This window comes from Pelophylax lessonae (genome assembly GCF_965119305.1).
Source record: "Pelophylax lessonae genome assembly, chromosome: 7".
Lineage (NCBI taxonomy): Eukaryota > Metazoa > Chordata > Amphibia > Anura > Ranidae > Pelophylax > Pelophylax lessonae.
The window spans coordinates 194184804-194198814 of record NC_138774.1 but is presented as its reverse complement, the minus strand read 5'-3'; the positions used below and the strand labels follow the sequence as shown (position 1 = coordinate 194198814).

The window sequence follows — 14011 nt, the reverse complement described above, 5'->3', positions numbered from 1 at the left end:
TGATGCTCTAATACACTGCAGAGTGCATGACCATCATGGGAAATGTAGATCCAAAACATCTGGGGTGCCAAGGTTTGCCATCACTGACCTAGATGATGGAGGGAAGTGGACTGGCTGCTGGGAGAACAAGGGATAAGGTAAGTAAAAGCCCCCTTTTTTTCTGCTACCCTGGACATTTTATTTACCCTTGCAGTGTAGGGGAGTCCCACTAGAAGGGTAGTTTGTGCAGTTCAGCTTTCCAACATTTCATATTTCTGACATCTTTGTATGTCTGCTGTATCATGTTCTTGTTTGAAAAAGTATCCTCTTCTCTTTGTATTGCTTCCTTTGTGTGAAATACCTGGTGATCCTGACAATCCCTTTGCTTTCCCATTAAGAGCAGACCATACTAAACATGAGAGCACAGCGTGGTCAGTTTTCTTGCTGTGCTGGAAAACTCGGCCTGTTCTCTTCCAATGATTAGACTTATCTAGACATGGCCATTCACTGGGAAGACCGGTGCACTGCTGTTACTCCTCCCCTAGCTCTCTGAGCTCCTTATGCAGCGGAGAATAGAGGGTATGTAATCCCTTACAAAAAATATAGGTATATATAATTTTTTTTTTTTTTTTTTAATACACAAAAATGTTGCCTTTCATTTCAATTTTAATCGAATAGGTTGTTTTAGGAGGTGAGGGTTCACATATACTTTAATTAGGTGAATATAACGCGAGTGTTATTTTTGAAGAATGGTTTATAATAAAGTTTAGTATTTAGATGGAAAGCACTAGGATCATTCATTTATTTTTAGATAGATAATGTGAGGTGATTGGGCATCTACCTGGATGGAGGTGGATTGAGAAATCTGATCCGTGGAGGGCAACTAGTTGGGATATTATACATTTTTAAAGGGAAGGCGCATCAGACCCAAAAGTATTTAGGGCAGACATTAAGGTGAGAGCATATGAGTGAAGGTGGTGGGACCGCACAGCACATGGCGGAGTTGGTGTCAGATTGACAATTTTTGAGCATACTGAGTGGCCTATTAAAAAGAAGAAACTGAACATGGGGTTAAATAAAGAACATTGGAATACATATTTGATTTGCACAAATTTATATTAGTTTGACGTATTTATTCATTTTCATGAAATGCACATCGTTTATGATGGGAGAAGGTGCGATATTGTGTGGTATTGATATTTTATTTTTAGTGACTGTCCATTGATTGTATGATATTGTGATTTTTTAATTGCACACAGTGTATGAGGGTGGAAGGTTTAACACTGCGCAGCACTGTATTTGTTTAACTCCCCTGCTCCAAGCCAACATACTGACTCCAGACTGCACTTCCCACCCTTAACTTTTTCCTGGGAAGACTGGAAGTTCAGAGAAGCAGCACAGAGGGCAGGAGCGGGAGCGAACAGCATTGAAAGCTGGAAAAAGTGTCAGAGTAACAATTCTAGCATCTGGCTTGGCTCTGGTGTGGTTGGAGCGGAGAACACACATTTAAAGATTTTGGCACTTATCGGTGGAAGGATCTTCATGGTTTTATCAGACGGACTGCATTTTGCACGGCTTGGAAAGTTGCACATACATAATCAGATCTTTGTGCCTTTGGACACAAAGGATTTTCACGAGTAATTATATGGACTGAATTATGTAGCTTTTAAATTTGTTTTATTTTCTCGATTGTGTCTATCATATCACTGGTGGGAGGAATTAGAAAAGATTTTTAGAGATTAGAAAAGGCACATGTGTGTGTGTGTGTGTGTACATTTTACACAGGTTAACTAATTCTGAGTGCTGCAGCTGTTTTTCATTCATTTTAAGATATTTTTGGGCAAGTGCAAAGTTTTTGATTATATAAATTTAGTATACTGGAGGGGTTTATTTTATTGAGCGCAACGTGTTAAGATAAAAAATGCTAACGGTTTTAATACGGAACTTTCCTCAAAAGGGGAAGTTCCACTTGTTTGCCTGCACCCCCCCCCCTTCTCGCACATTTGGCCCTTTATTTTTTTTTTTGGGGGGGGGGGGGGGGGGATTAGGTACCTTCGTTTTGACAGGTACCAGCTCTCACTCATGATCTCTGCAACCTCCCCCACCCCCTTCCCCAGCAGTCTCTGGGACCATTCAACAAAGCACATCAAGCTAGCGCATGCACAGTGGGAACCTGGCTGGGAATCCACTGCCAGTTTCCCTTTGTTAGGATGCCAGAGCCTGGATCCAAAGCCAATTAACCACTTCTGGACAGGAAGGAGTTGCCCCCTTAATGACCAGGCCATGTTTTGCAATTTGGCACTGTGTTACTTTAACGTAAAATTGCGCGGTCATGTGACGCTGTACCCAAATAAAACCATTGTCCTTTTGATCACCTGTGCGATTTTTATTTTTGCGATCGCAGGTGCCAGACGGCATTTGCGGCCCCCAGCCCCGAACATCAGCATCCCCGCTGCGGGAGTGGCGCGCGCTGTAGTACTACGTCGTTTCATGCAGTAAAACTGCAGCAGGCGATCGGCAAGTGGTTAAAGACACTGCTCGGGTAAGGACATCGCTAGATCCCTGCTCAGTTAAGTATCCTAAAAAAAAATCAGCAGTTACATTTGTAGCTGTTGATAATTTTTTGGGGGGGGGGGGGGGGGGGAGATAAACTCCTCTTTAAGCTTCAAAAACGAAAGAAAATAACTGATTTGTTGCCATACACCGCTACCTTAGTTTTTATACATTCCCCCCCAGTTATTTATTATGCGGTGTAATGTAGAGAACAGCACTTTTCCCTGAGCACCAATTCACCGTTGCCTCGGTTCACTATCCAAATCCTAGAAATAGCTTTTGCTCGGCTCCCCCCTTAGCAATCTGCTTGCTGTGGGGGCACTCAACAAAAGGGAGGGGCCAAGAGAGCCGAAAGGGATCGAAGAGGAGGATCCGGGCTGTTCTGTGCAAAACTAACTGTACAGAGGAAGTATAACATGTTTGGTATTTTTTAAAGGAAAGAAGAAAAAAAAAAATGGGACATTACAGTCACTTTAATTTTTATGGATTTCCTGTTTGACTATGGAACAGGAAGTGAAGGGAAATCTCCCCAATGGGACACAGATGGTGATAAAAAAAATCTGACAGGGGTTATAACCCTCCCTTACTCTATCCAAAATGAAAAAAAAAAAAAAAAAAAAAGTGTGCCTGTAGTTCTTCTTTAACAGTCGCACAGCAGCTGTGAGGGCAGAAGAACACATCAGACAGACTGGGCCCTAATAGATGGTAGAACTACAAGTCCCAGCGAACTCTGAAGTTATCTGGATAGTGTTATGGCATGCTGGAGAGTGTAACTGGAGGGCCGCATGTGGCCTGTATCCCTCCCACCAGATATGGGGAGCTGCCTGTACAGCACACAAACTCCATGCTGCCTGTCTGTGCCAGCCATTAAAGAAGGACCCCCCTTCCTTGGCCTGCATCCTCCCCCAATCCTGCCATACATTTCACTCCCAATCCCCCGAGCCGTACCTCCTCTTCCTTCTCTTCTCCCTGGGAACGGCGATCACACAATGAATGCTCGGCTTCCCTCGCCAGCCGGTGCTCCATCTCTCCCGCGTCGCGCAGTATGACTTCACGAGACCGGCTCAGACCGATGACGTCAAACGGCGCCGGTGGGGAGGCAGAGGCGGGGCTGAGCGGAGGAGGATGGCAGAAGGGCGCGAATTAGGCTAAGGGGCGTGTCTTAGCGATGCATTGTGCTCGTACACGTGATGATCAGGGGCACTGTGAAAGGGATGTAATAATGGGGAAGGGTGGTGCAGGAATTAGGAAGGGTGCTATGAAGAGGGGTTTAATAATGGGAAAGAGGGGTGCAGGAATTAGGATGGGATGAAGAGGGGTTCAATAAAAGGGAAAGGTGATAAGAGAGGTTCAGTAATGGGGAAGGGTGATAAAGGGGGTGCAGGAAATGGGAAGGATAGTATAAAGAGGGATGCAGAAGTTAGAAAGAGTAGTATGCAGAGGGTGCAGGAATGGGGAAGGGTGGTAAGAAATGGGGTGGAAAGAAGTAGGGTGCAGGAATGGGGAAGGGTGGTAAGAAGTGGGGTGCAGGAAAGGTGATGGGTGGAAAGAAGTAGGGTGCAGGAATGGGGAAGGGTGGTGAGAATTAGGGTGAGGGAAGGGTGAAAAGAAGTGGGTTACAAGAATGGGGAAGGATGATAAGAAGTAGGGGGTAGGAAGTAGGGTGCAGTAATGGGGAAGAGTGATAAGTTGGATGAATGAATGGGGAAGTGGGATGCTGTATAGGGAAGAGTGGTAGGAAGTGGGGTGCAGTAATGGGGAAGAGTGGTAGAAAGTGGGGTGCGGTAATGGGGAAGAGTGGTAGAAAGTGGGGTGCAGTAATGGGGAAGGGGAAGAGTGGTAGGAAGTGGGGTGCAGTAATGGGGAAGGGTGGTAGGAAGTGGGTTGCGGTAATGGGGGAAGAGTGATAGGAAGTGGGGTGCGGGAATGAGGAAGGGTGGTAAGAAGTGGGGTGTGGGAACTGGGAAGAGTGGTAAGAAGTGGGGTGCGGGGAAGGGTGGTAAGAAGTGGGGTGCAGGAATGGGGAAGGGTGGTAGGAAGTGGGGTGTAAGAATGGGGAAGGGTGGTAGGAAGTGGGGTGCGGTAATGGGGAAGAGTGGTAGGAAGTGGGGTGCGGTAATGGGGAAGAGTGATAGGAAGTGGGGTGCGGAAATGAGGAAGGGTGGTAAGAAGTGGGGTGTGGGAACGGGGAAGAGTGGTAAGAAGTGGGGTGCAGGAATGGGGAAGGGTGGCAGGAAGTGGGGTGCGGGGAAGGGTGGTAGGAAGTGGGGTGTAAGAATGGGGAAGGGCGGTAGGAATTGGGGAGCAGGAAGGGTGGTAAGAAGTGGGGTGCGGGGAAGGTTGGTAAAAAGTGGGGTGCAGGAATGGGGAAGGGTGGTAAGAAGTGGGATGCAGGAATGGGGAAGGGTGGTAGGAAGTGGGGTGTAAGAGTGGGGAAGGGTGGTAAGAAGTGGGATGCAGGAATGGGGAAGGGTGGTAAGAAGTGGGGTGCGGGGAAGGTTGGTAAAAAGTGGGGTGCAGGAATGGGGAAGGGTGGTAAGAAGTAGGATGCAGGAATGGGGAAGGGTGGTAGGAAGTGGGGTGTAAGAATGGGGAAGGGTGGTAAGAAGTGGGGTGCAGAAATGGGGAAGGGTGGTAAGAAGTGGGGTGCAGGAATGGGGAAGGGTTGTAAGAAGTGGGGTGCAGGAATGGGGAAGGGTGGTAGGAAGTGGGGTGCAGGAATGGGAAAGGGTGGTAAGAAGTGGGGTGCGGGGAAGGTTGGTAAGAAGTAGGGTGCAGGAATGGGAAAGGGTGGTAAGAAGTGGGGTGCGGGGAAGGGTGGTAGGAAGTGGGGTGCAGGAATGGGGAAGGGTGGTAAGAAGTGGGATGCAGGAATGGGGAAGGGTGGTAAGAAGTGGGATGCAGGAATGGGGAAGGGTGGTAAGAAGTGGGATGCAGGAATGGGGAAGGGTGGTAAGAAGTGGGAATCAGGAATGGGGAAGGGTGGTAGGAAGTGGGATGCAGGAATGGGGAAGGGTAGTAGGAAGTGGGGTGCAGGAATAGGGAAGGGTGGTAAGAAGTGGGGTGCAGGAAAGCAGAGGAATGGTAAGATGGTGTAGTAATACAGAGATGGAAACCCAGGAAAAAATTAAAGTGAATAAAGACCTGTACACACTATAAGAAAATCAAAAGTAAAATGTCGTCCAACAAATGATCTGCTGATTTTCCGATCGTTAGTATGGGGCTTTCGACAGCCGATTATGAATTTTTGGACAACAAAAACTGAAGGTGCAGGCTATACAATTTTTATCGTACGCGAACACAACGTCCGATTTTCGTTTAATTAGTACTGTTTTTGTCCGAAAAAAATCATAAGAGCAAGACTAGGCATTCTCAGAAACTAAAGAACACATACAAAGCAATCCAACACATGACATCACTTCTGAAGTTGAATTCTGTCGTACGGGAATTTTTGTATGAAAGTAATCACTTCACTTTCCATAGGAGACTAGCATGCCACAAAAAACTAAAGAAAATGCGTCCGATAATCTGATTGTGTGTACGAGGCTTAAGGCTGGCCATACATGGGTCGAATTCTTTCGAAAATCAGAAATTTTGTGCGTTTTGTGATCCGATAATGCCACCATTGATTTAAAAATTCAACCAGCTAAGCCTTCAATTTCACCTCATATTGCAGCAGAAAATAGTTTTCGTGGGTGGGAATCTTCTTTCTGGGTATTTTCTTTTCTTGCAATCTTGCATTTTTTGTTTGATTATATTTCTCACATGATTCAAAAAATTTCCAACGTGCCCAATCACTCAAATTCGATGATCACATCAAAATCGGCTATTACTGCTGTCCACTAATGGTGCGAAATTTGAATAAAAAATTCTTAGATACAATTTTCCAATGAAAATTCTTTTGAAATCCGACCCATGTTTTGCCGACCTTAGAAGCAGAGCACATCCCACCTTGTTGAAGGGAGGTCATGCACCATTTTAACCACTTGAACTCCAGAAAGGTTTTACCCCCTCCATGACCAGGCCATTTTTAGCTATTTAGCACCGCCCTAATTGAACTGGTAATTGCGCTGTTGTGCAATGCTGTACCCAAACGAAAATAGGACATTTTTTTACACACAAATAGAGATTTTTTTTGGTAGTAATTGATCACCCCTGCATTTTTAATTTTTTTCCATATAAATGAAAAAGGCCAAATATTTTAAAAATATTCTGCTATAAAACACTTTCAACGAAAAAAAAATCAAATTTCTTCATAAATTTTGGCCAAAAATGTATTCTACTACACGCCTTTGTTAAAAATCCCAACAAGTGTATATTGATTGGGTTGCATGAAACTTATAGTGCCTACAAACTATGGTATATATACTGGAATTTTTATACTACTAATGGTGGTAATCAGTGACTTTTAATGGGGCTGCGATAATGTGGCGGTCAATCTGACATGGAGGAACTGACATCACTAGTGACATTAAGGCATAATTAAAAACTTTTTTTTTAGTTTTGGATAGAGTGGAGAGGGATTAGAACCTCTGTCAGTTTTTGTTGCTGTCTGTGCCCCACATGACAGGAGATTGTGCCTGGCTCTCAATGGAGCCAGTTCACACATCTCCAGGGCGGCTACGGAGCGCATTGCACTGGGGTCCTATGCGTCTTTGGCTCAGTTTCAAGTCTGAATTCAGATTCGGCCTGATTCGTCTCTGAAACAGAGAACAGGGATGCACCAGACCCCCTGCTGTCAGTCACATCATTATTAAAGCGGAGTTCCGGCCACAAAAAAAAATTTCAATGAACATACCCCCGGGACAGTCAGGGCTAGTACATTCCACAATGGCTAGCCTCTGATCTGTCCCGGTTCGCACTTACCTGCAAGAAGAAATACTCACTTTTAAAATTTCTTCTCCAGCGTTGCCATCTCTGTTGTGGGCAGCTGAAGCCAGCGCAATCCTCTTCCGTGTCTTCTTCTCCCAGAATGCGCCTGCACCGGCCCCTCTCGTCACTTTCGGTCGCACCGGAAGTGACGAGCGGGGCCGGTGCCGTCGCATTGATTCCTGGGAGCGATGACATTCAGCTCCCAGGAATCATTGCAAACCGGAAGTGACGGCCCGGGCCATGGCCGCCGAGAGAGGAAGTGGAAGAAAGGTGAGTATTTCTTTCTACAATAATAAGGTAAGTAAAAAAAAAAAAGGTGAAGAAAAGCAAGCGGATGGCCACAAAATCGATTATGCCGATTTTGTGGCCGAAACTCCGCTTTAAGTATGAGCTCAGCCTGAAAATGACAGTGAAAGAAAATCTCACATTTTGGGTTGTCCCCAGAAAAGTAATAGAGAGCAGATCTTCCAATAGGGACACTAGTTCTGGTGAACTTGGAGTCCCCAAAAGATTCTCTTAAATTGCAGGGATTTCCCCTCACTTCCTGGTTTGGCTATAAGACAGGAAATGAAGAAAAATCTCCACAATGGGACACAGATGGCAAAAAAATGTGACAGGGGTTATAACCCTCCCTTGCTATATCCAAAAAAAAAAAAAAAAAAAAAATGTTTTGCCTATAGTTTTACTTTATATCAGTAATAATAATACACTGTCACTGTACTAATGGCACTGGCTGGGATGGGGTTAACAGCTATCAAGGTGTTAAATGTGTGTCTATGTTTAAAGTGTGCTATTATTACTACTATATCACTCAGTTTCTCATCAATACAAAAACTGACAGACTGCCCCCTCTTTACAGAGCTCTGTGTTTTTTTTTATCAAAACAGAGCTCTGGGCTGTGATTGCACACAGCCAATCAGCAGGTCCAGGCCATGAACCATTGGCCAGTGACTCGCTGACAGGCTCCTGCTGTGTACGATCACAGCGGGTACCGGACAGGGGGAGGGGGTATGCATGTATGCGCCCTAAACCCAGAAGTAGGCAGTGGCGTACAAGTACGTCTCTTTGCCTACACCACCCGCAGCACATTGCGGGCAGGCAGGAAGTGCTTAATATAAGTTGTAAATAATTCAATTAACGGCATGGAATGGTTTTCCAGAAGTCTAGCTGCACAGTATAAATGATTGTTGGTCAAGTTGAAAATTAGAGGGCCCTTTAACTCCTTGAGGGCAGCAAAATGACACTGCCTTTTCGGGCATTGAGGTGCCCAGCACTGAGTTAAGCAGCCCTTTCAAAATGAATGGACTCCTGAGCACTTCCATTGCTCACAAATTTTGCCCATGGTGCATATTTTGCAGCGTACCATAATGCCTACAGAAAAGAAAGCGGGAGTAAAATAAGTCCTAGTGTTGGTGTCATTGGTAGTAATAGTAACTCCCCACATTAGTGTCAGTGGGTGTAGCAAGAAAGCCCCCCCCCCCCCCTGCATATGATATCAATGACTGGGTAAATAACCCTCTGCACAGTGACAGAATTGCTTAAAGGATAACCAAAGGCAAAACAGTTTTTTTACATTTTGGATAGAAGGATTAGAACCCCTGTCAGTTTTTATTGATGTCTATGCCCTCATTAGGGGATTCACTCTCTCTATTTTTCCTGTTTACCATTGTCATTGAAAGTAAATGAAAATCCCACATTTTGGGTTGTCCCAAGAAAAGTAATAGAGGATAAATCTTCCAGGACACTAGTTCTGGTTACTTGGGGGTCCCCAAAAAAATCCCTAATTTGCAGGGATTTCTTCTCACTTCCTGTTTGGCTATGGGACAGGAAGTGAAGAGAAATCTTCGCAATGGAACACAAATGAAAAAAAAAAAATCTGACAGGGGTTATAACCCACCCTTGCTCTATCCAAAATAAAAAAAAGTTCTGCCTATATTTCTACTTATAACTTCACACCTAACATTGGCAGATATTGGCAGTGCTGTTACCCCCTCCCTTCATTAGTGATCAGCTGTAATGTTGTTCATCTTTCAGACAGTACTGGCTTTGCTCAAGACAGCATTTCAGCAACTGGCATTCCACTGCTGCTCTGCAAACTGGCCAATAGGTGTGTTGGGAACCAGGCATACAAATACACCCAGTTTATGGGTTCTTTGAATGATAACGATTTAGGGATTCAATTAAACCATAAGGCAAGTCAGGAAGAGATCAACTTTATAAACCTCAAAATCTCAGTCGGAGGAGACAGGTTGGTCACCTCTACATAATTTAAGCCTTCTGATAGGAATTCCTACAATCTGGTAGACAGTTGTCATCATAGTTCCTGGCTGAGGTCGGTACCCAAAAGCCAATATATGAGGTTGAGACGTAATTGTACTGAGGTTGAGGAGTTTATGACTCAGGCTGGGGTTTTAACGAATAGATTTGTAGTGAAAGGGTATGATGTGGAATCCCTTCAGGGCACTCTGGGCCAAGTCATCCAAATGAATAGGGCAGACCTATTAAAGTAAAAGCCCCAACATGGGAGAAATAATTTCACACCTACAGCCCCATTTATCACCACTTTTTCCATACATCAAAATATTAAACATCTTATACAAAAACATTGGCATATTTTGGGCAACGATTGGGTGTTAAATACCATTCTGCCTAATAAGCCAAAGATAATCTTTAGAGGCGAGTACTCCCTCCTTGAGAAATAAGATTGTCCCTAATATATTCAATCCCTTCATCAGTAGGCCAACTTACTTTTTTTCAGAACCTTACGATATATTATCAATGTAGGAAATGTCAGTTGTGTTCTGTCAATGGGTTTAGGAGCAGAAGAACAAATGGCTTTGTTTCTACTAGCAATTCAGCAGAATGTGAAATTAAGTCATGCGTTACTTGCTCGAGCACAGGGGAGGTCTATTAATTGCAATGCCCATGTGGATTCCAATATGTGGGCAGGACTAAACGCCGCCTTCAAGTTCGACTCATTGAGCATATTATAAAATCAGGAAGGGCTTTAAAAACATTCTGTATCCAAGCATTACTCCTTGGTACATAATAGGGATTCCAAAGATACTATATTTTTGGGGATAGATACATCTAGCCCCCGCTGGAGGGGAAGCTCTCTAGTGAGAGAGATTTCTAAACTTGAGATGTCTTGGATACATAAGGTTAAATGTTATGTCCCCTATGGCCTTAATGTTGACGTCATCGTCAATGTGTTTATAGATAATTCATGAATTGAAGTGTTTTTGTGAATTTTGGTTATGCTATGTTCCTTTATTTTGTAAACTTGATCTGAGTCTTTGTTATCAGTCCTGGTTTTTTTAAAATCAGAGATAGGTTTATAGCCCCTGTTTAAACTTCAGTAGTGGGGATTGAGTTCCCGTGCCTTTTTCTTAACTCGCCTATTTGTGTATGTAAATTATTGGATTGGAGTGTTAACCTTGCCCCCTTCCTCGTTCAGGTGATCGATAACTGTAGTAATATTTTGGTAGTTATCTGATTTGACCACTAGGGGTCGGTCTTCATTTTTATACTATTCATTTAATTTTATATTTTTCTTTTTGTGTGTTAGTGACCCCATATCTGTTTGGGATGATATTTCCAGTTGGTTGGATCTAGGGGGTGTTGTATACATATATTTTTTAATATGTTTTTATAATATTTAAAATATTATTAATTTTAATAAAACATTTTTATATAAATATTTTTTTTCTCTATTAATATTTTTGTATATATATTATTTTTATGTGGGCTGTTTTAACATTCTGGCTATAAGAGGGTACCCAGTTAGTGTAATGCTAAAGATAGGCTGATATAACGAACCCTCCTGAATGCAACGTTTTTTAGTGGAGTGTGGGAATAGATGATTCCCACTACCTAGCTATGATCTTTCTATCTGATAGGTGTGGGCCTGATATCTCACGCATATATAGTAATGAATTTTAGGGTTTAATTTCCTAAGTATGAGTGCTTTTAACTTTTCCAAAATGGCAGAGATTGAGAGGGACTGTCCCAGGCTAAGACCGAGGCATGGTTGTTGTGGCTTTTAGTATTTAATGCGGTGAATCAGCACATCGCTCGAGTCCCAGGATGACAGTAGATTGTGACGAAACACGTCAGATTGAGCGCCGTGCTGACGTCACCGCGCATTTGTGATCCAGGAAGGACAGACTTTTATGTACACAAGGCCGGCTTTTTGTTCCTACATGTGGTTTATGCTATTTTCACTATAAGTGCAAGCTTTTATAGTACTATTAATGTTCTGTAGGATATTACACTATGGCAAGTTTTTATATCTTTTGTGGAACATCGATGAGTGTGATTGACATCCTCAGTTGTTGTTTGAATTTGGAGGAGGTCTACATCTGTGATCGCATACTGCTTGCTGATCCTACGTTAGTGCTACCTGTGCTTGGTGGGATTTGCCAATCTTTCTCTTTCTGTGGATGGATCAAGGCCCTGGCTGGGTTTAAGCCGCAGGCATGTTTGACCCTGAGAGGTCTCTACAAGTTGGTAATTAGGCAATTTTTATTTTGGAGGATATACTACAGTTCAGGTGTTATTATCACAGGATGGAGCCTGACCTATCACTTTTGGAATTGTATATATACTGAACAAAATTAGAAACGCAATACTTTTTTTTTTTTATTTCATGAGCTGAACTCAAAGATCTAAGAATTTTTCTATGTACACAAAAGGCCTATTTCTCTCAAATATTGTTCACAAATCTGTCTAAATCTGTGTTAGTGAGCACTTCTCCTTTGCCGAGATAATCCATCCACCTCACAGGTGTGGCATATCAAGATTCTGATTAGACAGCATGAATATTGCACAGGTGTGCCTTAAGCTGGCCACAATAAAAGGCCACTCTAAAATGTTCAGTTTTTTCTGTGGGGGGGCAGAAAACCAGTCAGTATCTGGTGTGACCACCACATTTGTCTCATGCAGTGCAACACTTCTCCTTCGCATAGAGTGGATCAGGTTGTTGATTGTTGCCTGTGGAATGTTGGTCCACTCCTCTTCAATGGCTGTGCGAAGTTGCTGGATATTGGTAGGACCTTGAACACACTGTAGTATACACATCCCAAACAGGATCTTTCACTTACCAATAAAATCCTTATTTTGGTGTACATGTGATATACAGTAAAGAAATCCTATTTTTCTGATTTTACAGTACAGGACACAGGCTTCTTTAAGGCTGCATTCTCCCTGCTATTTGCAAACGCCCAAATGTGAATGACCAATCGCACAACTTACATTTCAGATGGCATCCATTTAAATGGCACCTAAAAAATGCTGTGGGGTTCTGCCGTGGGATAAATCATGCTGCAATCACAGCAAACTGCATGGCGTGAAGCATGTCGGCCAAAAGTAGCTCCTGAACTTTTTTGGCCGACATGCTTCATGTGATGCGGTTTGCCACGATTGCAGTGCAATTTATCACGCTACAATCACAGCAGAACCGCAAATGAATGGCATCTGAGATGTGTGTTGTGCAATTTGTCATTTACACCTGGGAGTTTGAAAATCTCAGGCAGAATCGTGGCAATTCTGCCCGCAATTCAAAATGCCCAGGTGTGAATGCAGCCTAAATGATTACAACTGGAACAGCAAAAAGCAGCCCAACTGTGAGCTAGACAAAAAAAGCAAACAAACGTCAACAGGCCCATATAACAAACAGGGCATGAAGGGACTGAAAGACTCGGAGAGCAGCTTGTAGCACCTTACACCCGAAACTGGAATCAGAGGAGTATTGAGCATCCTCTTGTAAGAATGAAACAAAAGTGTGAACAGAAACCCAGGTGGCAGCCATGCAAATCTAAGAAATGGATGATCTATGCTGAAAAACACATAAAGCACTCACAGATCTCGTAGAGTTTTCCCTAACAGTGTAAAATCTACATAAAAATAGAATGCAATATTTTGCAAATCTCATAAACCCATATATAATTCACAGTAGAAAACATATCAAATGTTTAAATTAGAGATCGACCGATTATCGGCAACACCGATATATCGGGGGCCGATATGCACTTTCCCGATATATCGGTATCGGCCTTTTAATTTACAGATATTTTCGTGACGCCATCGCGTATGTTGCGCCACGCGCCTCCACACACTGGACAGCTCTTAGGCCGCCTCCCTCTGCCTCCTACAGTGTCTTACCCGCCGTTGCCACACTTGAGTCTGCATGCGGCACAGGCAGTCGGTCTTGAGAGTCGGGACAAGAAGAATTCTGCTACATCTAGTGAGTACAGTGACCAACAGTGTGACACACATTCTGTATTCTATCTGTTCTGTGATAAATGATAACAGTGACCAACAAACACTCTGACACGTTCTTTATCTCTATGTTCTGTAACACAGCCGCCGCGGCCATCCACCCACCCACAGCTGCCCAGTGCCAGCCAGCAACCCAGTCCCACACAGTCCAACCAGCCAGCCACAGGCCCTGCCTGAGTCCTCCTCCGTCCTGACTGTACCAGCTCTCCAGCCACAGGCTCTGGGCCTATACGTGCCAGGCCAGCCACCACACAGGGTCCCAGCCAGACAGTCACTTCAGGGTGCCAGCCAAACAGCCACCCACAACACAGGGTGCCAGCCAGCCACC

At 43.9% G+C, this 14011-nt stretch overlaps 1 protein-coding gene across 1 annotated transcript in view; it reads right to left on the bottom strand.

The window, feature by feature from the left end:
- Positions 1 to 3622, bottom strand: part of UBA1 (ubiquitin like modifier activating enzyme 1) — a 75855-nt gene extending 72233 nt beyond the window's left edge. The window contains exon 1 of the mRNA XM_082262819.1: positions 3481 to 3622. Within this exon, the coding sequence (XP_082118945.1) occupies positions 3481 to 3558 (78 nt within the window). The 5' untranslated portion in view covers positions 3559 to 3622. The remainder of the gene's footprint in view (positions 1 to 3480) is intronic.
- Positions 3623 to 14011: the final 10389 nt, after the last annotated feature.